The 23,308-nt window shown below is 48.0% G+C and overlaps 1 protein-coding gene across 4 annotated transcripts in view; it reads right to left on the bottom strand.

The window, feature by feature from the left end:
• Window positions 1-23,308, bottom strand: part of SUCO (SUN domain containing ossification factor) — a 259,500-nt gene that overhangs the window by 156,510 nt on the left and 79,682 nt on the right. For 3 of the 4 annotated variants that reach the window (XM_063939978.1, XM_063939979.1, XM_063939977.1), the window contains exons 5-7: window positions 13,963-14,100; window positions 12,214-12,370; window positions 5,320-5,443 (exon numbers count right to left, since the gene is read on the bottom strand). In XM_063939978.1, the coding sequence (XP_063796048.1) occupies window positions 5,320-5,443; window positions 12,214-12,370; window positions 13,963-14,100 (419 nt within the window). The remainder of the gene's footprint in view (window positions 1-5,319; window positions 5,444-12,213; window positions 12,371-13,962; window positions 14,101-23,308) is intronic. The other variant, XM_063939980.1, reaches the window with a different exon arrangement.

Here is a 23,308-nt window from a genome sequence, read left to right on the forward strand (position 1 = left end):
GGGCACAAAAAAGCTGTATATGCAATACATCCTTTACAATCTGGACTTCAGGAACTGAAGTCAATTCTTTCTGGAAGAAAATCTACAGGGCCGAAATTTAAATGTTAATGAACCCCAATTTGAGGTCCAAAACACTCCTGTTTTCAGGAAGTGTAGAAATCGACCTAGTTGAATTTCCGTCGTGGAGCCTTCCTGGCCTCACCCACGCAACATATTTTCACCACATGTGGTGATGACGTTGTGCGGTCACCTCCTTCCTGGCTTTGACCAGGGTAGGTATGACCTCTTATGGAATGCCTTTTCCCCTCAGGATCCGGCATTCAACCGCCATGCCGTCAAACGCAGCCGCGGTAAGTCTTGGAATAGACATGGTACTTGCTGAATCAAGTCCCTTCTTAGCTCCCCAGGCCCTTAGTCCTCTGTGAGCATTTCTTGAAGTTCCGGGTACCAAGTCCCTCTTGGCCAATCCGGAGCCACTAGTATAGTTCATACTCCTCTATGTCTTATAATTCTCAATACCCTGGTTATGAGAAACAGAGGAGGGAACACATACACAGACTGGTACACCCACGGTGTTACCAGAACATCCACAGCTATCGCCTGAAGGTCTCATGACCTGGCGGAATACCTGTCCCGTTTTTTGTTCGGGCAGGACGCCATCATGTCCACCTTTGGTCTTTGCCAACGGTCCACAATCATGTTGAAAAACTTCCCTATGAAGTTTCCACTCTCCCGGGTGGAGGTCATGCCTGCTGAGGAAGTCTGCTTCCCAGTCGTCCACTCCCGGAAAGAACACTGCTGACAGTGCTATCACATGATTTTCCGCCTAGCGAAAAATCCTTGCAGTTTTCACTGCCCTCCTGCTTCTTGTGCCGCCCTTCTGTTTACGTGGGCGACTGCCGTGATGTTATCCCACTGGATCAATACCGGCTGACCTTGAAGCAGAGGTCTAGCTAAGTTTAGAGCATTATAAATTTGCTCTAAGCTTATTTATGCGGAGAGAATTCTCCAGACTTAATCACACTTCCCTGGAAATTTTTTCCCTGTGTGACTGTTCCCCAGCCTCTCAGGCTGGCCTCCGTGGTCACCGGCATCCAATCCTGAATGCCGAATCTGCGGCCCTCTAGAAGATGAGCACTCTGTAATCACCACAGGAGAGACACCCTTTTCCTTGGATATAGGGTTATCCGCTGATGCATCTGAGGATGCGATCCGGACCATTTGTCCAGCAGATCCCACTGAAGAGTTCTTGCGGGAAATCTGCCGAATGGAATTGCTTCGTAATAAGCCACCATTTTTACCAGGACTCTTGTGCAATGATGCACTGACACTTTTCCTGGTTTTAGGAGGATCCCGATTAGCTCGGATAACTCCCTGGTTTTCTCCACTGGGAGAAACACGTTTTTCTGGACTGTGTCCAGAATCTTCCCTAGGAACAGTAGACGTGTCGTCGGAAAAAGCTGCGATTTTGGAATATTTAGAATCCACTCGTGCTGTCGTAGAACTACTTAAGATAGTGCTACTCCGACCTCCAACTGTTCTCTGGACCTTGCCCTTATCAGGAAAGCGTCCATGTTTCTTTTAAGAAAAATCATCATTCCGGCCATTACCTTGGTAAAGACCCGGGGCGCCGTGGACAATCCAAACGGCAGCGTCTGAACTGATAGTGACAGTTCTGTACCAGGAACCTGAAGTACCCTTGGTGAGAAGGGCAAATTTGGACCTGTAGGTAAACGTCCCTGATATCCAGTGACATCATATCGTCCCCTTCTTCCTGGTTCGCTATCACTGCTCCGAGTGACTCCATCTTGATTTGAACGCTTGTATGTAAGTGTTCAAATATTTCAGATCTCACCGAGCCGGTTGGCTTCAGTACCACAATATAGTGTGGAATACTACCCCCTTCCTTGTTGTAAGAAGGGTACTTTGATTATCACCTGATGGGAATACAGCCTGTGAATTGTGTGAGGGGGAGACGTCTCGAATTTCCAATGTACACCTGGGATATTACATGTAGGATCCCGGAGTTCCCTTGCGAGTGTTGCTGAAACTCTTGAGATGACCCCCTACCGCACCTGAGTCCGCTTGTACGGCCCCAGCGTTATGCTGCGGACTTGGCAGAAGCCGTGAGGAGCTTCTGTTCCTGGGAATGAGCTGCTTGCTGCAGTCTTCTTCCCTTTCCTCTCCCCCTGGGCAGATATGACTGGCCTTCGCCCGCCTGCCCGTATGGGGACGAAAGGACTGAGACTGAAAAGACTGTGTCCTTTTCTGCCAATATGTGACTCGGGGTAACAAAAGGTGGATTTTTCAGCTGTTGCCATGGCCACCAGGTCCAATGGACCGCCCCTTTATACGGCAATACTTCCATATGCCGTCTGGAATCTGCCTCACCTGACCACTGTCGTGTCTTCGTCTGGCAGATATGTACATCACATTTACTCTTGATGCCAGAATGCAAATATGCCTCTGCGCATCACACATATATAGAAATGCATCCTTAAAATGCTCTATAGACAATAAAATCCTGTCCCTGTCAAGGGTATCAAAATTTTCAGTCAGGAAATCCGACCAAGCCCCCTCAGCGCTGCACATCCAGGCTGAGGCGATTGCTGGTCGTAGTATAACACCAGTATGTGTGTATATACTGTTATGATATTTTCCAGCTTCCTATCAGCTGGCTCCTTGAGGGCGGCCGTATCTGGAAACGGTAACGCCATGTTTTTTTTTATAAGCGTGTGAGCGCCTTGTCCACCCTAAGGTGTGTTTTCCAACTCGCCCTTACTACTGGCGGGAAAAAGGGTATACCGCCCATAACTTTCTGTCGGAGGAACCCCACGTATCATCACACACTTCATTTAATTTATCTGATTCAGGCAAAACTACAAGTAGTTTATTCCCACCCTACAAAATACCCTTATTTGTGGTACTTGTGGTATCAGAAATACGTAACACCTCCTTCATTGCCCTTAACATGTAACTTGTGGCCCTAAAGGAAAAATACGTTTGTTTCTTCACCGTCGACACTGGGGTCAGTGTCCGTGTCAGTGTCTGTCGACCGACTGAGGTAAATGGGCGTTTTTACAAGCCCCTGACGGTGTCTGAGACGCCTGGACCGATACTAATTTGTCCGCCGGCTGTCTCATGTCGTCAACCGGCTTGCAGCGTGTTGACATTATCACGTAATTCCATAAGTAAGCCATCCATTCTGGTGTCGACTCCCTAGAGAGTGACATCACCATTACAGGCAATTTTCTCCGTCTCCTCACCAACATTTTCCTCATACATGTCGACACACACGTACCGACCTACAGCACACACATACAGGGAATGCTCTGAGAGGACAGGACCCACTAGCCCTTTGGGGAGACAGAGGGAGAGTTTGCCAGCACACACCAAAAGCGCCATAATGTATATAACAACCCTAGAAGGTGTTGTTTCTATATATGGGCTCTTAATATATAATTATATCGCCAATTTATGCCCCCCTTCTCTTTAACCCTGTTTCTGTAGTGCAGGGGAGAGTGGGAGCCTTCCTCACCAGCGGAGCTGGTCAGGAAAATGGCGCTGAGTGCTGAGGAGAATAAGCTCCGCCCCTTTCACGGCGGGCTTTTCTCCCGGTTATTAGGAAAACTGGCCTGGGTTAAATACATACATATAGCCTTAATGGCTATATGTGATGTATTTATTTGCCAAATAGGTATTTATATTGCTGCCCAGGGCGCCCCCAGCAGCGCCCTGCACCCTCCGTGACCGTGTCAGTGAGCCGTGTAGCAACAATGGCGCACAGCTGCAGTGCTGTGCGCTACCTCTCTGAAGACTGTGAAGTCTTCTGCCGCCTGTTTCCGGACCTCCGTTCCGCCGTCTTTCTTCAGCGTCTGTAAGGGGGATCGGCGGCGCGGCTCCGGGACGAACCCCAGGCTGACCTGTGTTCTGACTCCCTCTGGAGCTCAGTGTCCAGTAGCCTAAAACTTCAATCCTCCTGCACGTAGGTGAGTTGCAAGTCTCTCCCCTAGGTCCCTCGTTGCAGTGATCCTGTCGCCAGCAGGAATCACTGATTAGAAACCTAAAAAAAAACTTTACTAAACAGCTCCTTAAGAGAGCCATCCAGTTTGCACCCTTCTCGGACGGGCACAAAAACCTAACTGAGGCTTGGAGGAGGGTCATAGGGGGAGGAGCCAGTACACACCATGTGACCTAAAAAGCTTTTTAGATGTGCCCTGTCTCCTGCGGAGCCCGCTATTCCCTATGGTCCTGACGGAGTCCCCAGCATCCACTAGGACGTTAGAGAAAAAGGCTTAATAGCCTATGCTGTCTTATAACCTATGCAGCCTTGTATACTGCTGCTGCTATGGGTACTTTATCTCCCCCCCCCCCCCCCTTCCCGTGCAGCTGCGTGTACTGCAAGACTTCAATCCCCCCCCGTTCTCCGTGTACCGCTGTCTAGTACACGGAGCCAGGGAACTTACAAGTAACCGGGGCGCGTCTAGAGGGAGCCGGTGCCGGGGAGCGAGCTCCATAGAGCCGTGAAGCGGCGTCTATGGATTAAAGAAAGTGCGGCCGGCGCGGCTCTGAGCTGCGGAACTGAGCGGCTTAACATAAATCAGCGGGTGGCGCTTCACAGAACAGTGTCCCTACACAGCGGGGCGGCAGCGTGAGCTGACCGCCCCATCCCCCAACATACCTGGACGTCTGTGGTGAGGGCTATGACGGGGCTTCTCTGCAAGCTCCGTCCAGCCTTTTCTGCAGGTAGTCTGCACTTGGCTGTGAGGACCGACACGCCACAGCTGCTTGCAGCAGCTTCCACTATCCCGTACCCTCGCCTTTTGGAAGGGGGGAAGGGATGTGGATAAAGTGAAAAAGAAAAAGAAAAAATAAAATAAAAATATATTCAAAAGAAGTGTGGGAGCTCCACACAAGCCTTGTTGCTACGTCAAGCACAGAAAAAACACTGAGGTACTCTGGGATATGGAGGGGTGGAGTGTTCTAAATTTAAATATTTAGTGCCCTGTTCCTGCGGAAGCCGTCCATATCCCAAGAGTACTCCAGTGACCCCTAGTGGATGAAAAAGAAATCGTGATATGACTCGCATCGGATGTGGGTCGTCCTGATGTATGGGCAGCATAACAACCGTATATAGACCAGAGTGCCAAACAACTGTAGTTCAAGCTCAACATGTTCATGCACAACAAAGACACACAGAAAGTCAGTACATTTGCAATAAAGAGACAGAAGCGAGCACTGTTTTATCAGGAGCAATGAAAACAGAACATTACATATTTCTGGTGCAGAACCCGTGTCATGCTACAGGGAATCACCTACTTTTTTCTTTCTCTACTTCCATGACTTGTTTCTTCCATTCATCAAAGGTTGGAATGTCAACAGGGTCCTTTGTGTTCCCAGGTGCAGATGGGTCACCTCCAGTTGCCTCCTTGTTGTTGGTCATCTGTAAGGTTTTACCAATTATTATAAAAAAAAACACAAACTGGCAAAGCAATGCATTTTCGAATAAAATGTGCGATTACAAACAGCGAAACCTGTACACATTTTATGCGTTTAGCCCAACTGAAGAAGTCTAGGTTGCAGAAAAGTATTTCTTACATGAATGCACAGGATGGGTGTATGAACTTGCTTTCATTTTAGAGGATAGATTGAAAACGGATTCCAGTGTATAGACAGGCAATGTCTAGGTCGACCCTAAATGGTCGACATGCATTAGGTCGACACTGACAAAAAATAAGATTTTACTCACCGGTAAATCTATTTCTCGTAGTCCGTAGTGGATGCTGGGGACTCCGTAAGGACCATGGGGATTAGCGGCTCCGCAGGAGACTGGGCACAACTAAAGAAAGCTTTAGGACTACCTGGTGTGCACTGGCTCCTCCCACTAAGACCCTCCTCCAGACCTCAGTTAGGATACTGTGCCCGGAAGAGCTGACACAATAAAGAAGGATTTTGAATCCCGGGTAAGACTCATACCAGCCACACCAATCACACCGTATAACTCGTGATACTATACCCAGTTAACAGTATGATAACAACTGAGCCTCTCAACAGATGGCTCAACAATAACCCTTTAGTTAGGCAATAACTATATACAAGTATTGCAGACAATCCGCACTTGGGATGGGCGCCCAGCATCCACTACGGACTGCGAGAAAAAGATTTACCGGTGAGTAAAATCTTATTTTCTCTAACGTCCTAAGTGGATGCTGGGGACTCCGTAAGGACCATGGGGATTATACCAAAGCTCCCAAACGGGCGGGAGAGTGCGGATGACTCTGCAGCACCGAATGAGCAAACTCTAGGTCCTCCTCAGCCAGGGTATCAAACTTGTAGACTCTTGCAAGAGTGTTTGAACCCGACCAAGTAACAGCTCGGCAAATTTGTAAAGCCGAGACCCCTCGGGCAGCCGCCCAAGAAGAGCCCACTTTCCTCGTGGAATGGGCTTTCACAGATTTAGGGTGCGGCAGAATGTGCAAGTTGAATCGTGCTACAGATCCAGCGAGCAATAGTCTGCTTAGAAGCAGGAGCACCCAGCTTGTTGGGTGCATACAGGATAAATAGCAAGTCAGTTTTCCCGACTCCAGCCGTCCTGGAAACATATACTTTTCAGGGCCCTGACTACGTCCAGAAACTTGGAATCCTCCAAGTCCCAAGTAGCCGCAGGCACCACAATAGGTTGGTTCACGTGAAAAACTGCTACCACCTTAGGAAGGAATTGGGAACGAGTCCTCAATTCCGCCTTATCCATATAAAATACAGATAAGAGCTTTTGACAAAGCCGCCAATTCTGATACACGCCTGGCCGACGCCAAGGCCCACAGCATGACCACTTTCCACGTGAGGTATTGTAGCTCCACGGATTTAAGTGGCTCAACTCAATGCGACTTCAGGAAATCCAACACTACGTTGAGATCCCACGGTGCCACTGGAGGCACAAACGGGGGCTGAATATGCAGCACTCCCTTAACAAAAGTCTGAACTTCAGGCAGTGAAGCCAGTTCTATTTTGGAAGAAAATCGATAGAGCCGAAATCTGGACCTTAATGGAACCCAATTTTAGGCCCATAGTCACCTCTGACTTGTAGGAAGTGCAGAAATCGACCTAGCTGAAATTCCTCCGTTGGGCCTTACTGGCCTCACAGCACGCAACATATTTCCGCCATATGCGTTGATAATGGTTTGCGTTCACTTCTTTCCTAGCTTTAAATAGCATAGGGATAACTTCCTCCGGAATGCCTTTTTCCTTCAGGATCCGGAGTTCAACCGCCATGCCGTCAAACGCAGCCGCGGTACGTCTTGGAACAGACAGGCCCCCTGCTGCAGCAGGTCCTGTCTGAGCGGCAGAGGCCATGGGTCCTCTGAGATCATTTCTTGGAGTTCTGGGTACCAAGCTCTTCTTGGCCACCCGGAACAATGAGTATAGTTCTTACTCCTCTCCTTCTTATTATTCTTATTACCCTGGGTATGAGAGGCAGAGAAGGGAACACATACACCGACTGGTACACCCACGGTGTTACCAGAGCGTCCACAGCTATCGCCTGAGGGTCCCTTGACCTGGCGCAATATCTTTGTAGCTTTTTGTTGAGGCGGGACGCCATCCTGTCCACCTGTGGCCTTTCCCCACGGTGTACAATCTCTGCTGAGAAAGTCTGCTTCTCAGATGTCCACTCCGGGAATGAACACTGCTGACAGTGCTAACACATGATTTTCCGCCCATCGGAGAATCCTTGTGGCTTCTGCCATCGCCATCCTGCTTCTTGTGCCGCCCTGTCGGTTTACATGAGCGATTGCCGTGATGTTGTCTGACTGGATCAGCACCGACCGGTGTTGAAGCAGGGGTCTAGCCTGACTTAGGGCATTGTAAATGGCCCATAGTTCCAGAACATTTATGTGTAGGGAAGTCTCCTGACTTTTCCATAGGCCTTGGAAGTTTCTTCCCTGTGTGACTGCCCCCCAGCCTTGAAGGCTGGCATCCGTGGTCACCAGGACCCAGTCCTGTATGCCGAATCTGCGGCCCCCTAGAAGATGAGCACTCTGCAGTCACCACCACAGCGACACCCTGGCCCTTGGAGACAGGGTTATCCGCCAATGCATCTGAGGATGCGACCCGGACCACTTGTCCAACAGATCCCACTGGAAGATCCTTGCATGGGACTTGGCGAATGGAAATTCTTCGTAAGAAGCTACCATCTTTCCCAAGGCTCGCGTGCATTGAAGCACCGATACCTGTATTTGTATTAGGAGGTCTCCGTCTAGAGACGCCAACTCCTTGGACTTCTCCTCCGGGAGAAACCCTTTTCATCCTGTTCTGTGTCCAGAACCATACCCAGGAACAGTAGACGCGTCGTAGGAACCAGCTGCGACTTTGGAATATTCAGACTCCAGCCGTGCTGTTGTAGCACTTCCCGAGATAGTGCTACTCCGACGAACAACTGCTCCCTGGACCTCGCCTTTATAAGGAGATCGTCCAAGTACGGGATAAGTACTTCGGCCATTACCTTGGTAAATACCCTCGGTGCCGGGTACAGACCAACGGCAACGTCTGGAATTGGTAATGACAATCCTGTACCACAATTTTGAGGTACACCTGGTGAAGAGGGTAAATAGGGACATGCAGGTAAGTATCCTTGATGTCCAGTGATACCCTGAAATTTTCCAGGCTTGCAATAATCGCCCTGAGCGATTCCATTTTGAACTTGAACCTTCGTATATAAGTGTTCAAGAATTTCAATTTTAGAATGGGTCTCACCGAACCGTCTGGTTTCGGTACCACAACATTTTGGAATAGTAACCCCGGCCTTGTTGAAGGAGGGGTACCTTGATTTCACCTGCTGGAAGTACAGCTTGTGAATTGCCGCCAGTACTACCTTTCTCCGAGGGCAGCAGGCAAGGCTGATGTGAGGCAACGGCGAGGGGGAGTCGTCTCGAACTCCAGCTTGTATCCCTGTGATACTACTTGCAGAACCTAGGGATCCACCTGTGGGCAAGCCCACTGGTCCCTGCAGTTCCCGAGACGCGCCCCCACCGCACCTGTCTCCACCTGTGGAGCCCCAGCGTCATGCGGTGGACTCAGAGGAAGCTAGGGAAAATATTTGATCCTGGGAACAGGCTGACTGGTGCAGCTTTTTCCTTCTTCCCTTGTCTCTGTGCAGAAAGGAAGCGCCTTTGACCCGCTTGCTTTTCTGAAGCCGAAAGGACTGTACCTGAAAATACGGTGCTTTCTTAGGCTTTTGTGAGGAAACCTGGAGGTAAAAAAAATTTCTTCCCAGCTGTTGCTGTGGGTCCGAGGTCCTAGAGACCATCCGCAAACAATTCCTCACCCTTATAAAGGCAGAATCTCCATGTGTCTTTTAAATGCAGCATCACCTGTCCACTGCCGGGTTTCTAATACCCTCCTGGCAGAATGGACATTGCATTAATTCTGGATGCCAGCTGGCAAATATCCCTCTGTGCATCCTTTATATATAAGAAAACGTCTTAAATATGCTCAATGTTAGCAAAATATTATCCCTGTCTTAGTGTATTAATATTATCTGACAGGGTATCAGACCACGCTGCAGCAGCACTATTTATGCTGAGGCAATTGCAGGTTTCAGTATATAACCTGAGTGTGTAAATACAGACTTCAGGATCGCCTCCTGCTTTTTATCAGCAGGTTCCTTCAAGGTGGCCGTATCCTAAGACGGCAGTGCCACCTTTTGACAAACGTGTGAGCGCCTTATCCACCCTAAGGGATATCTCCCAACGTGACCTATCCTCTGGCGGGAAAGGGTACGCCATCAGTAACTTTTTAGAAATTACCAGTTTCTTATCGGGGGAAACCACGCTTCTTTACCCACTTCATTCATTCATCTGATGGGGAAACAAAACACTGGCTGCTTTTTCTCCCCAAAAATAAAACCCTTTTTATGTGGTACTTGGGTTCATGTCAGAAAATGCGTAACACATTTTTCATTGCCGAGATCATGTAACGGATGTTTCTAGTGGATTGTGTATATGTCTCAACCTCGTCGACACTGGAGTCAGACTCCGTGTTGACATCTGTGTCTGCCATCTGAGGTAACGGGCGTTTTTTTTTGTTGTTGTTTTTTGAGCCCCTGATGGCCTTTGAGACGCCTGGGCAGGCGCGGGCTGAGAAGCCGGCTGTCCCACAGCTGTTACGTCATCCAGCCTTTTATGTAAGGAGTTGACACTGTCGGTTAATACCTTCCACCTATCCATCCACTCTGGTGTCGGCCCCACAGGGGGCGACATCCCATTTATCGGCCTCTGCTCCGCCTCCACGTAACCTTCCTCATCCAACATGTCGACACAGCCGTACCGACACACCGCACACACACAGGGAATGCTCTGACTGAGGACAGGACCCCACAAAGTCCTTTGGGGAGACAGAGAGAGAGTATGCCAGCACACACCAGAGCGCTATATAATGCAGGGATTAACACTATAACTGAGTGATTTTTCCCCAAATAGCTGCTTGTATACATATATTGCGCCTAAATTTAGTGCCCCCCCTCTCTTTTTAACCCTTTGAGCCTGAAAACTACAGGGGAGAGCCTGGGGAGCTGTCTTCCAGCTGCACTGTGAAGAGAAAATGGCGCCAGTGTGCTGAGGGAGAAGCCCCGCCCCTTTTCCAACTGACTTTCTCCAGCTTTTTCTGGAATACTGGCAGGGGTAATTTTACATCTATATAGCCTCTAGGACTATATATGATGTAGATTTGCCAGCCAAGGTGTCATATTGCCCTCAGGGCGCCCCCCCCAGCGCCCTGCACCCATCAGTGACCGGAGTGTGAGGTGTACATGAGGAGCAATGGCGCACAGCTGCAGTGCTACCTTGGTGAAGACCGAAGTCTTCTGCCGCCGATTTTCCGGACTCTTCATGCTTCTGGCTCTGTAAGGGGGACGGCGGCGCGGCTCCGGGAACGAACACCAAGGTCGGGTCCTGCGGTCGATCCCTCTGGAGCTAATGGTGTCCAGTAGCCTAAGAAGCCCAAACTACCACCTGTTAGGTAGGTTCGCTTCTTCTCCTCTTAGTCCCTCGCTGCAGTGAGTCTGTTACCAGCAGATCTCACTGTAAAATAAAAAACTAAAATATACTTTCTTTCTAGGAGCTCAGGAGAGCCCCTAGTGTGCATCCAGCTCAGCCGGGCACAAGAATCTAACTGAGGTCTGGAGGAGGGTCTTAGTGGGAGGAGCCAGTGCACACCAGGTAGTCCTAAAGCTTTCTTTAGTTGTGCCCAGTCTCCTGCGGAGCCGCTAATCCCCATGGTCCTTACGGAGTCCCCAGCATCCACTTAGGACGTTAGAGAAATATGATAGGTACAAAAGGCCACTAGGTACAAAAGGCCGACATGGCAATGGTCAACGCAACTTTAATTTTTTTATTTATTTACTCCTGTTTAACCTGTGCAGAGTGCAGGGGTTCCCTGTGCTCAGACGGTGAAAATGACAGCAATTTTTTTTTATTTATTTTCTTAAAGTTGTGTTGACAATTTCCCTGGTCAACCTTATACATTTCGACCTAATGCATGTCAACCATATGGGGTCGACCTAGACATTGTAGATCTTCTATACCACACCCGATGATTGAAACCAGTTTGATAGGAGCCTCAATCAGGCCTTATTCATTCCTCTACCTTCTGGTTTGTGTATGTTCACTAGCCTCTTCTCACCTCTGTACACCATGACATAGCCCATCGCATGCAGCCACACAGGTCACTACACCCTACAAGGCCAGCACTGAAGTACCTTGAAACTCTCTGTGTTGCTTTCAGTAGTCACCTTACTGGCAACTTTTCACAAGAAAACGTATGGTACACAGGATTGTGACCTGGTCTCCTGGATGTTCGTGAATCTCTCGGACAATCCGGGAGAGTTAAGGCCCATATAGACGGGCCTAAGCAGGAGAGATGTGTGCTGAGCGAACCGCTCAGCACACATCTCTCCCGCCGCTCAGCACAGCGCGATCTGTGCTGAGCATGCGGGGGGAGACGGGGGTGCTCAATTCACCCAGCAGGTGAAGTGAGCGACCCGCTAGATTGGCCTGCATGCAGGCTACACACAGAGCGATCTTGCTGAAAATCTAAGCAATCTAGTCAGATTGCTTAGATTATCGCTCCGTGTGTACCCCCCTTAAGTATGCATCAATATCAGACAGATTGATTCACTGAAAAATAGAACACTTGGAACTCTGCTACTGCCACACTTACTGCTTGGTGTAACTCTTGTGTAGCATTGAGGGGTGGTTTCGGCTTTCCTTCTTCAGTTTCCGAGGTGTCAGTCACAGAAACAGAATCAGTTTCTGATGAGGTCACCGTTTTCTTGATGTGTGGAACGGAGATGTTTTCAACATGTTCATTCACAAAACTAAAAGGGAATTGTTGAAAGGGAAATATATACAAAGAGATTTGGCTGCAAACTGTAAATCATGCACGTCTCTGACACAAGCTCGGACAGATGCATACTTCATACATGTGCAGAAAGCACTGACAAAACACAACATGATTATAAGCGAGAACATACTTCCTCACAAAAAAATAAAATAAATGAAGTATTCTACATGCCCTATAATCAATTCATTGGATGCTGTTATTTTAAATTAGGATTTAAACATTGTTGTTTGCAAAAATGAAACAAAGCAAAACATGAAGCACAAAAAAGTAAAATAAACTACTTGACAAACCCAACGCTGACAACATGATACAGCCAGAACAGAACACGGAAAGCTTAACACAAGATTACTATGGGCTAAAACAAATTTGGATTACTTGCACCGTTGTTTATTATACTGGCTACAGATATGCAGACAACCACTTGGCCTAAGTGGCAACTTGCCAGACCTGTAGTAGATTTTGCCACATATACTGTGTGTAGTGTTGAACACGTGGACTCCGTGAGGTCTGACCAATGCAGTTGGCATACTTGATTTGCCAGGTTGTCCGCTTAAAATACAAAAAATAAACGACCGTTCGCATCAGATTTGGGACCTAATTCAGACCTGATCGTAGCAGCAACTTTGTTAGCAGATGGGCAAAACCATGTGCACCTCAGGGGGGTGTTCAAAACTAAATTGCAGTGTAAAAATAAAGCAGCCAGTATTTACCCAGCACCGAAACAATTTAACCCACCTAAATCTAACTCTCTCTGCACATTTTATATCTGCCCCCCCTGCAGTGCACATGGTTTTGCCCATCTGCTAACAAAGTTGCTGCTACGATCAGGTCTGAATTAGGCCCTTTGATCAGGAGTGATAAACATTATGGTGGCAATTCAATAGTTTTGTGCTGCCCGCAGCTCCCTTTTAAAGAGACGGGAGAAATTTTAATGTTTCTGCCGACAGGCACGGCTGGCGTAGGCGCTCATTAACGTCACGAAAAGTAAGGCTTTTGGGCATGCAAATGCAGCACCCGAAACTTTGCACGGGTTTATCTGATTAACGGGTCTAAACCCGATGCATTTAAGTTATGGACACCCAGTAACGCACGCTCAATGGCACAAATACCCGCCATTTTACACGGGAGATTGTGCAAAAAACAACTCAACTCCCCCTTATAAGTCCAGCACAAATCAAAGTCTTTCCAATTAAGTTGAAGATGAGCAAATGGTCAACCATGGCCGGATACACTTTTGGGCAGCTATCATTAAGTTTGATCAGAACAGCGCAAGCACAAAATTTGATAATGGGATAAAAGAAACTTAAAGCTAGTTTAAAATATAAAACCTGCTATTTTAGACCGGGTGTAGCTATCCTCAAAGCCTCTCAGTTGAACTTGTACTTAGATGGATTTCATGCATGCACAATATGCAGATTTGCAGATGCAAAAAAGAGAGATGCAAGCAGAGCATGTGAGCGTTCAAATGCTGCGTGGCCTTAGTAGCAGAGTTAGAGTTACCTTTCTCCGGTTTCCCTGTTTTGCAGTGATTTTGCTTTAACAAGCGCAACCTACTTCAATACTCACCTTGCTGATGGATTGATAAAGGAGGGTTCCCTCTGAGGCTCAACCTCTACTGCCCCCCCCATGTCACAGTCAGGTTCTGACTGCTCAACTTCACTAGAGCTGACTAGAGGGAGAGCGGCACTGGATGCTTCTACCACACTGAAGGGAGAGAAATAATATTCTTTTTACCCTAGGCGAGTAGCAGAAAAATCTTACCATGCAAAAACTATAAATGGACATCAGAGGCAGCGGACATATACAGAGGGATAACAGCAGAATGTGGTGCACCAAACAAATATTTTATTATGTTATCAAGAGCCAGAAACAGTATTTGTCCATAACCCACAGATTAAAGAGAAAGTGCCGTTAATGGGAAATGTCAACATTTGACCACAATTTACTGGGTATCTGCATTACTACTGATGAAAAGATGTTTCCTTTAGATAACATGGTCACTAGGGATGAGGAGACCCAGTATATAAAAATTAAATTAAGCTGCAAAATAGCCAAAATGCATTGCACGTTTGCCAATGAAAAAGTGCCCAGTTAGAGTGAGCATGTTGCCTACACACAGTGCATATACCATTATGTGGGGAGAGCCAATAGCAATGAGACAGCAGTTTTTACAACTGGTTACCAAAGAATGGACACTGCAGGCTGCATCATCCTATGTGTAGGCAGCAGGTACACTTTATACTGCCAATAGAAATAAAATATTTAAAAAAAAAAAAATATATATATATATATATATATATATATATATATATTTTTTTTTTTTTTTTTTTTTTTTCATGGTTGCATTAAGGAAAGGAAAGCATAAGATGGAAAACAAATATTTATGGTTTTGTTAATAGAACAAAAATTGCTAAAGCCTCATTTTAGGTGGCTCACTACAAAAAGTTATTTCCCACTCCACTCTTCACATGATTTTTATACTGCAAATCAAGCACAGTTCAAGCAGTATTCAGATGCTGTAGAACACAATGCTCCAAACAGTTTAACTTGTTTGCATACTGCAATTTCAATGCAGTCCTTTTCTGCTAGGGAACCTAGCACTAAGGGCCTAATTCAGAGTTGATCCCAGCAGCAAATTTGTTAGCAGCTGGGCGAAACCAAGGGGGTCATTCCGAGTTGATCGCTCGCTAGCAACTTTTTGCTGTGCTGCGATCAGATAGTCACCGCCTATGAGGGAGTGTATTTTCGCTTTGCAAGTGTGCAAACGCTTTTGCAGCCAACGGCACAAAAAAGTTTTTTGCAGTTTCTGAGTAGCTCTGGACTTACTCAGCCGCTGCGATCACTTCAAACTTTTTGGCCCCGGAATGGACGTCAGTCACCCGCCCTGCAAACGCTTGGACATGCCTGCGTTTCTCCAAACACTCACAGAAAACGGTCAGTTGACATCCACAAACGTCCTCTTTCTGTCAATCACCTTGAGATCGGCTGTGCAAATGGATACTTCATTAAATCCATAGCCCAGCACCGATCCTCTTTGTACCCGTACAACGTGCCTGCGCATTGCGGTGCATACGCATGCGCAGTTTTGCCGAGATTTAACCTGATTGCATCACTGCAAGAAGTTGCTAGCGAGTGATCAACTCGGAATGACCCCCCATGTGCACTGCAGGGGAGGCAGATATAACATGTGCAGAGAGAGTTAGATTTGGGTGGGGTGTGTTCAAACTGAAATCTAAATTGCAGTGTAAAAATTAAGCAGCCAGTATTTACCCTGCACAGAAACAAAGTAACCCACCCAAATCTAACTCTCTGCAAATGTTGTATCTGTCACACCTGCAGTGCACATGGTTTTGCCCAACTGCTAACAAATTTGCTGCTACGATCAACTCTGAATTACCCCCTAAGTGCTTTGTCTTCTAGTGTAGCAGAGGAGCCCGAAAACAACACAGGAGGTAATTTCATTCTCAAATCATTGCTACAGATATTTCCTCAAACGCCATATGGCGCAAGACATCTGGTGTTTATGAGCCGCTCCGAGAGATGTAGCATAGCAGATTGTTCTTTCAACTTTGCATCTTAAATCGCATCGCAGATGCATCGAAACACCACTCAGTCTGTACCAGAGGCGCTGGGCTGCGACTTTAATCCCTTCATATATACAGATTTATTAACACCCAGATGTAAAAATGTTACACATCAAACTGATCTGTGTCGTCTAGGTATGTAGTTTTGCTTCCATGTTTTATTTGTGTGGATAATACAGACATTTGGGTGAGATTCAAATGATATATCACGCCCAATTTCCTTTCAAAAATTATATTCGTTATCGCGCATATTATGCCCATAGCAATCAGGTTTAGCTGTGTAAAGGGTTGGGTGCCTCGCTACTCCGGGGGTAGCAAGCTGAAATCAGGATTTTGGTACTTACCGATAAATCCCTTTCTCCGATTCCACAGGGGCCACTGGAGTGTAGTTACAATGGGGATATAGTAGGTAGTAATTGGGAGCTGGCACTTTAAAAATTCTCACACTGTGGCTAGCTCCTCCCCTACTATCTCCCCACCAAGCCAGTCTACGTAAAACTGTGCCCGAGGAGAGCTGTAATAAACAAACCTTAAGGTAGAGGAGGTTAACGACGTCCTGTAAACCAGGAGAACACAAACTAAACCTGGAACAGAACCTGGCAAAAAACCAGGCTAGCCTGAACTCAACAAGCAGTCATATGGTGATCTGCAACCGTTAAGCAAAAACCCAGGAGGAACAGCGCTGGGCGGGCGTCCAGTGGCCCCTGTGGAATCGGAGAAAGGGATTTATCGGTAAGTACCAAAATCCTGATTTCTCCTTCATCCACTAGGGGCCACTGGAGTGTAGTTACAATGGGGACGTCCCAGAGCTCCCAAAAACGGGTGGGAAAGCGCTGAGAGTCCTGTAAAAACTGCTCGGCCAAACGGTAATGAAGAGGCCGCAAAAGTGTCAAACTTGTAGAATTTGACCAAACATTCATGGAGACCCCACGGGCAGCCGCCCACGAAGGTCTTACAATGCGCGTAAAGTGCGTTGAAATGGAAAACGGAGGTTCCCTAGTAACCGCCAAGAAGACTGTCTGATGGTCAGATGTATCCAACGGCCCAGCGTATGCTGGGACCCCGGCTATTTAGCGCGGGAGCATCGTACAGAACAAAGAAGAAAAACACTTCATCGAATAGCCTGAGACCTCTGTAGAGAGAGTCGGCGAGCCCTGACAACATTCAGAGAGTATTGAAAAACACTAGTGTCAGATTTATATGAAAAAAATGGACATCCCCTCTGGAAGAAACGACCGTTGAGGCCGAAGCTCAGCCAGGGGAGTTGCCATAGAGTACTCACTGAAAAAGAGGCCGAACTTACAGCCGCTAGGCTAATCTCATTTGGAAGAAAAACCGAAAAAGGCAGAGACCTAAAATTCCGGTCAGTGTGGTTTGAAGCGCAGCGGAGTAAAACCTCCCAGAGAAACCAAGGATGAATGGTAACTGAAAGAAGGGGAAAAACCCCTCATCCTTATTATGTCCCATAAAGTTTTCCAAAAGTGGCAAAAGCGAGAAGAGGTAACAGACTTCTGAAATCGGGGCCCAGTAGGCCTAACCGAACTAGGGAACTCCTCCCTTCTGAGGTCTCGTTACCAGTCACACGGTTAAACGAAACCAGTGTAAGATTGAACAAAGAGAAAAAAGGAGCCTGTTGAAGTAGACAGTCCAGTCGATGTAGGAGCCAAGGCTCCTCTACTGACAACAGGCGTATCTGTATCTTCAAGTCATGCGTGGCCCAGCCAGCGCCACCGAGAGGGCTAGCACACATAATTCCCTCCTGTGTTACCGAACATGAGGTAGAAATAGAAAAGGAGGCAGGATAGAATAACCAGAAAACTCCCCGGAGCCCTGAGGGCCTCCTCGGCTACTGCCGCCAGAGCTCACGTCCGAGAGTAATAAAGGGTTAAAGAGTTAGTCAGAACTGCCTGAGGTCGATCCGAAATCTCCGCCCACAGCGGACCAGCTGACAAAACTCCGGGGAATGTTCCCTCACCCGGGAGTCTGATCTGGTGGCTTGACCTGGAAAGAAGATTGTTGTCCCCCCGCTCAGAGAGGAATGGAGGCGACCACTCATTGCGTCTCCACTTGACTGAAGGAATAGAGTACCTGGTGCCGAGGAAGGAAAAATCCTCTGACGGACCGTGTTGAGAAACGTCTATGCGGAGCATAAATTGGATCTGTGTCGAATCCGAAGCTCCTGGATCCTTCGGATATTCAGAAGCCACCTAATGTACCGCGTGGGATAGTAGCAGTAAATTGTCCCATTAGGGAACCAACGTCACCCACTGCCCTTGAAAAAGAGTTATTCTGTGATCTTCCTAAAGATTGTGGGAGCGGAAGAGAGACCGAGAGGAAAGGACTGACAGTAAAAATGAGAATCCTGTAATGTGAATCTGAGAAAAGCCCGTCCAACGGAAATCAGTAAACAGGCATCTCTGAAGACAAGGGACACGTAAAAACTCCCTTTCTTATTCAAACTAGCAATCACAGACTAAAAGGATTCTAAGGCCAGAATAGGCCTGACCGAGCCAACTGGCTTCGGAACATGAAAAGAAAACAAAGGCCTGAGAACTGTCCTGATTCAAATGATAAGTGAAAAAACAGGGATCAACACCCTTTGCGGTTAGAAGCCTATGGAGCGCAGCCTGCAGTATGACTCTCTTGTCATCGTAAATCGGCCGACCCATGCCGAGGGACTCCTGAGACGGTTGTAACCGCCTAAGCCTTCTCCCATCGACCTGCGCCTACCCTGGGACCCTCTAGGTGGTAGGAAAGTCTGTGTAATGGGTGTATAGGATGACATAAAATCAGACTGGACCAAGGATGTTGAACCTCTGCTTCCGCTTTTTACCCTGAGAAACCCTTGGCGACGGAGATATCGCCCGTGTGGAGACGAAAGCCTGAAAGGGCACGGAAAAATCTAAAGGAAAGACCAGTAAAGGTCTGTCTTGGAGCTGGGGCAGTAGTAGGAGAAAGCAAAGTGGACTCACCTCCAATGGTTCAAGAAATCCTGCAGAAAGTTCCTTCCCCAGAACCATCTGCCCCGTAGGATTTCATGTTCACCTGTCACTGTCGCAGCCCCAGAGGTCGTCGGGTTAAGACAGCCCAAGCGAAGATGCAGGGTCCGAATCTGCAGACGTGGAGACCTCCAAAGAACATAAAGCAGAATCGTGATTCTGACCTGTACCAAAGTATCAATTGATCCTGATGCGAAACATCCTGTAACCTAGAGGACAATTGTTTCCCAACCTACCTTTCCGGACACGGTAGAACCGCGCTGCCGTATATGCTTGATGGACCGGCGATACACTGTGGTGTATACCCTAGAGAGGTTTTGATACCATCTCCTGCCGTCTGCGGGGAAAGAATAGGAAAACAAACATTGTTTGATACCTGATATTGTGTATTCGGGTGTCTGTCGGCCGCCTACCGGAGCCTGCCCAGCTCATCCGAAAATGGACCAGTCGCTGTCATTTCGTCATTGGCGTGGAACCCTGATGGACCTGACGTGCCCGCCTTAAAAAATAATTATTGTCAACACATCGGCCACAACTTTAACATTGTCCCTGGCAGTTCCTTTACCTGCTGTATCAGACGAACTGCTGTATAATATACCTGGATATTCTGATACACTGGTTCAGACTCCACCGAAAACAGACATCATCAGTATCCTGGACATCTCTCGCCTCCTTCCAGAGAGGCCTTTCCACCGCCAATCCGTGTACCATGGAAGGTTAGCAAGGTTCTTTTTGAAACCTGGAGAAGGGAAATGACTTACAAGGTCTCTGTTAACAGTGACATTACCTGCATAATCTGAACTGTTCAAACAGATGCCTCCCGCAGGTGCGTGGAGGGCTAAGCAGATGGCTTCACCTCGCACTTCCCACCTAAGAGGGAATTCCTTGACTATCCCAGGTGAGCCAAACGAAAAGAGAAAAAGGTGGGTTAAATAGACACCGCCCTATGTAAGGTCTGCACTATAACGTGTAGTGACCGATACGATTCAAATAAACTTTCTGGAGCAGCGGAGACCTGAACCAGTAACGCTGCACTGTAGGACAGGAGTCCCTTAAAAAAAAAAAAAAAAAAAAAAAAACTTTAATCGAGATTGAAACCCTGGTGTTCAGATACCCGTTACTAGCGTACTGAGTCGCAGCGCTATCTGTCTGATGCCCACACACATTCCCCAAATTACCAATAGCATTAGTAACTAGTGACACCAAGGAATAATAAAGGGAGGGCAACCCCCTGTCCTAATTTAGGTGCACCAGATGTTTCTCGGAGGTTCCGCTGGCTTTCTAAAATGGTGGCCAGCCTGCGAGAAAAGATGGGGGAAAATGTTATGTAGCAAGGTGTCTGAAGTGGTACTTGAACCCAGGTCTCTACAGTTGGGTGTTTAGGGGATTAGTGTGCTGAGCCACACTGTCCCATTGTTTTATTCCCTATATCAGGTAATGTATATATATATATATATATATATATATATATATATATATATATATATATATATATGTACACACACATATACACATAGTGAACGCAACAGAGTAGATAAATGCTGTCTATGTGAACCCTCTAACAGGGTATATAAATAGCATCTAAAAGTTTATATAAATAGCAGGGTAGATATAGATAAATACTTGCACCCTATTTAATCATTAATGAGCTGAGCACCAGCTCCTTTAATAGAGCAGGTTCCTGATCTACAACCTCTCTGAAATGACTCCCTTGCAGGAAGGAATGGCAGCCAGCATATGCAGAGAGACAATGAGTGCTGCGATCCGCCGGAGGGGAGCCCATTGAGTAAAGCGGGAATCAGCTTCCTACCTTTTAAAAGTAAAATATGCTCCTTGAACAGCCAGGCAGAGGGAAGGAGCTTGCCGCGGTCTGGGGAGCAGAGGACTTGTGCTGCAGCGGTCCGGGGAGCGGAGGGCTTGTGCTGCAGCGGTCCGGGGAGCGGAGGGCTTGTGCTGCCGCGGTCCGGGGAGCGGAGGGCTTGTGCTGCCGCGGTCCGGGGAGCGGAGGGCTTGTGCTTGTCCGGGGAGCGGTCTGGAGTGAGCGCAGAGCTGCCGTACGGAGCGGGAGTTAGCTCCGCCCCCCTCCCCGATTCGGCGCCAAGTTTGAAAACTGCAGTGAGCGGGAAGCGCCTTGTATCCCTCCCGGCCGCCTGTATGCTGCGGCTGGGGAGCGGAGAGTGCAGTCAACGTATATACCCCCCCCCCGGCTGTGCTGTTCAAATGAAACCCGCAGAAGTTGTAAAAATAAGCGGGCAGTGTAAATAATAAGTGCGCCTCTGAAAACCCGCCATCCTGTCTCTGACTGGGGAGTATGAGGGGGGGGGGGGGGGGGGGGGTTCAACCACCACTTTGCACAATTAAATCACTAAAACTGTGTACATCCATCATATATCAGTCTGGAGGGGGGGAGACTGTACTCACCGCTGTCCAGATGTCTCGACACGCGCCGCACTCAGCGGTGTTGACTTATACTCTGCTCGACAGAGCGACCCCGACACGCGCCGCACGCAGCGGTGTCCGGTCACTTTTGAGACTTACCGTCTGCCATGCTGCCGGAATCTTCTGCTGGATGGAGTGGCCGCGACACGCGCCGCACGCAGCGGTGTCCGCCAACTCAGGAGAGCTCAGTGTCTCCCTCAGCCGGGGCCCATCCCTAGCCGCACGCAGCTGCGATGGGACCCCGCCGGCAGCTCCCACGGTGCAGACTGGCAGTGGCAGAGCTGCCAGTCTGTGAGTGTAAGTTAGAAAAAATAAAATAATAAAGAAAAAATAAAAATTTCTTCAGCTAAACCCAAGTGAACCAGCTACCTCGGGCACTAAACTAAGACTGGCTTGGTGGGGAGATAGTAGGGGAGGAGCTAGCCACAGTGTGAGAATTTTTAAAGTGCCAGCTCCCAATTACTACCTACTATATCCCCATTGTAACTACACTCCAGTGGCCCCTAGTGGATGAAGGAGAAATTAGTGTTCACTCTAGGCCAGTGTTACCCAACCACGGTCCTCAAGGCACACTAACAGTCTTGGTTTTAGTGATATCCAGGCTTGAACACAGGTGACTTAATTAGAACCTCAGTTATTTTGATTTAACCATCTGTGCTGAAGCCTGGATTTCACTAAAACCTGCACTGTTGGTGTGCCTTGAGGACCGCGGTTGGGAATGCCTGCTCTAGGCTGTTTTAGCAGGGCGCCGCGCCCTGCCTGTTTTTTAGAAGGCAAAACCAGCCCTGCCCCTTTTGCGGCGCCCTGCTAGAACAGCCGCCCGCTTCCTGCCCTCCCAGCGTGTAAAGATGCCGTGCGCATGCGTGCGGCATCCATTCACGCATTGGGAGAGAGCTGGGGGAAGCCCAGCACCAACGGAGGTGCTGGGCACGCCCCCAAAAGTGACGTCGCCGGCCACAGACGCCCTCTATAGTAGCGTCTGTGGGCTGCACCGCCCACTAAAATGACGGGACATGGCTACGCCCCCTAATTTGCATGACCGCTTCGCCGCGCGCGTCAATGTGCCCCCGAACTCAGGCGCCCTGCCCCATCATAGGGGGAACACTATGAAATAATGATACAACGTCCATGAGGGCAGAAACAGAATGGGTGTGAAAAGGGGTGAAAATAATTGAATCCCACCCTTTGAGTGAAAAAGAAGCTCGGCCCTGCTGAGTCGCACTGGATCTAACATGCTGAGGGGAGACGTTTAGCGTGACTGTGGCAAAGGTGTATGAGGCAGCATCTGTAGCTCAGTGAAACTTTATTGGAATCATGGGAGCTTTGGCACATGATACATATACCACAACTGCAGACTGGATGTTAAACAATGAAGCAGCAGGCTTGAGGTTTAGTTACTAAAAAGCCAAGTATCACATTGGACCTATTAACTTCATTTCGCATCCAAGACTTTTGTTCATTTTTAGTTCAAACTAGATGAAACCCCAATGTGCAATTAACAAAACATGAATTTGTGTTACGTAGCCGATATGTGCTGGGATATTCCAAGATCTCTGATAAGAACAGCTAAACTTTACCATATGAAAGGACAGTAAACATTTTGAAAATTACTACCTTTCCTTAAAATGAAGAAAAATAATTCTAGTTTAAAAATTAAAGTAATTATAATTTTTGGAAAAGTAGTGTTTGTATCTAAAGGGTGTTAACATACACCGCTGGCAGATTATTAGTGCAGAAAGCAAAAAACTAAAGGGCCCTACAGACTGGACGACCCGCCGCCGAGCTGCCCGACCGCTGATACGGCGGACGGGCGACATGGCGGCAGGGGAGAGGTGACGGGGGGGGGGGGGGGGGGGAGTGAAGTTTCTTCACTCCCCCCCGGTCACCCAG

The sequence above is a fragment of the Pseudophryne corroboree genome, chromosome 9 (assembly GCF_028390025.1).
Source record: "Pseudophryne corroboree isolate aPseCor3 chromosome 9, aPseCor3.hap2, whole genome shotgun sequence".
In the NCBI taxonomy this organism is placed as follows: Eukaryota; Metazoa; Chordata; class Amphibia; order Anura; family Myobatrachidae; genus Pseudophryne; species Pseudophryne corroboree.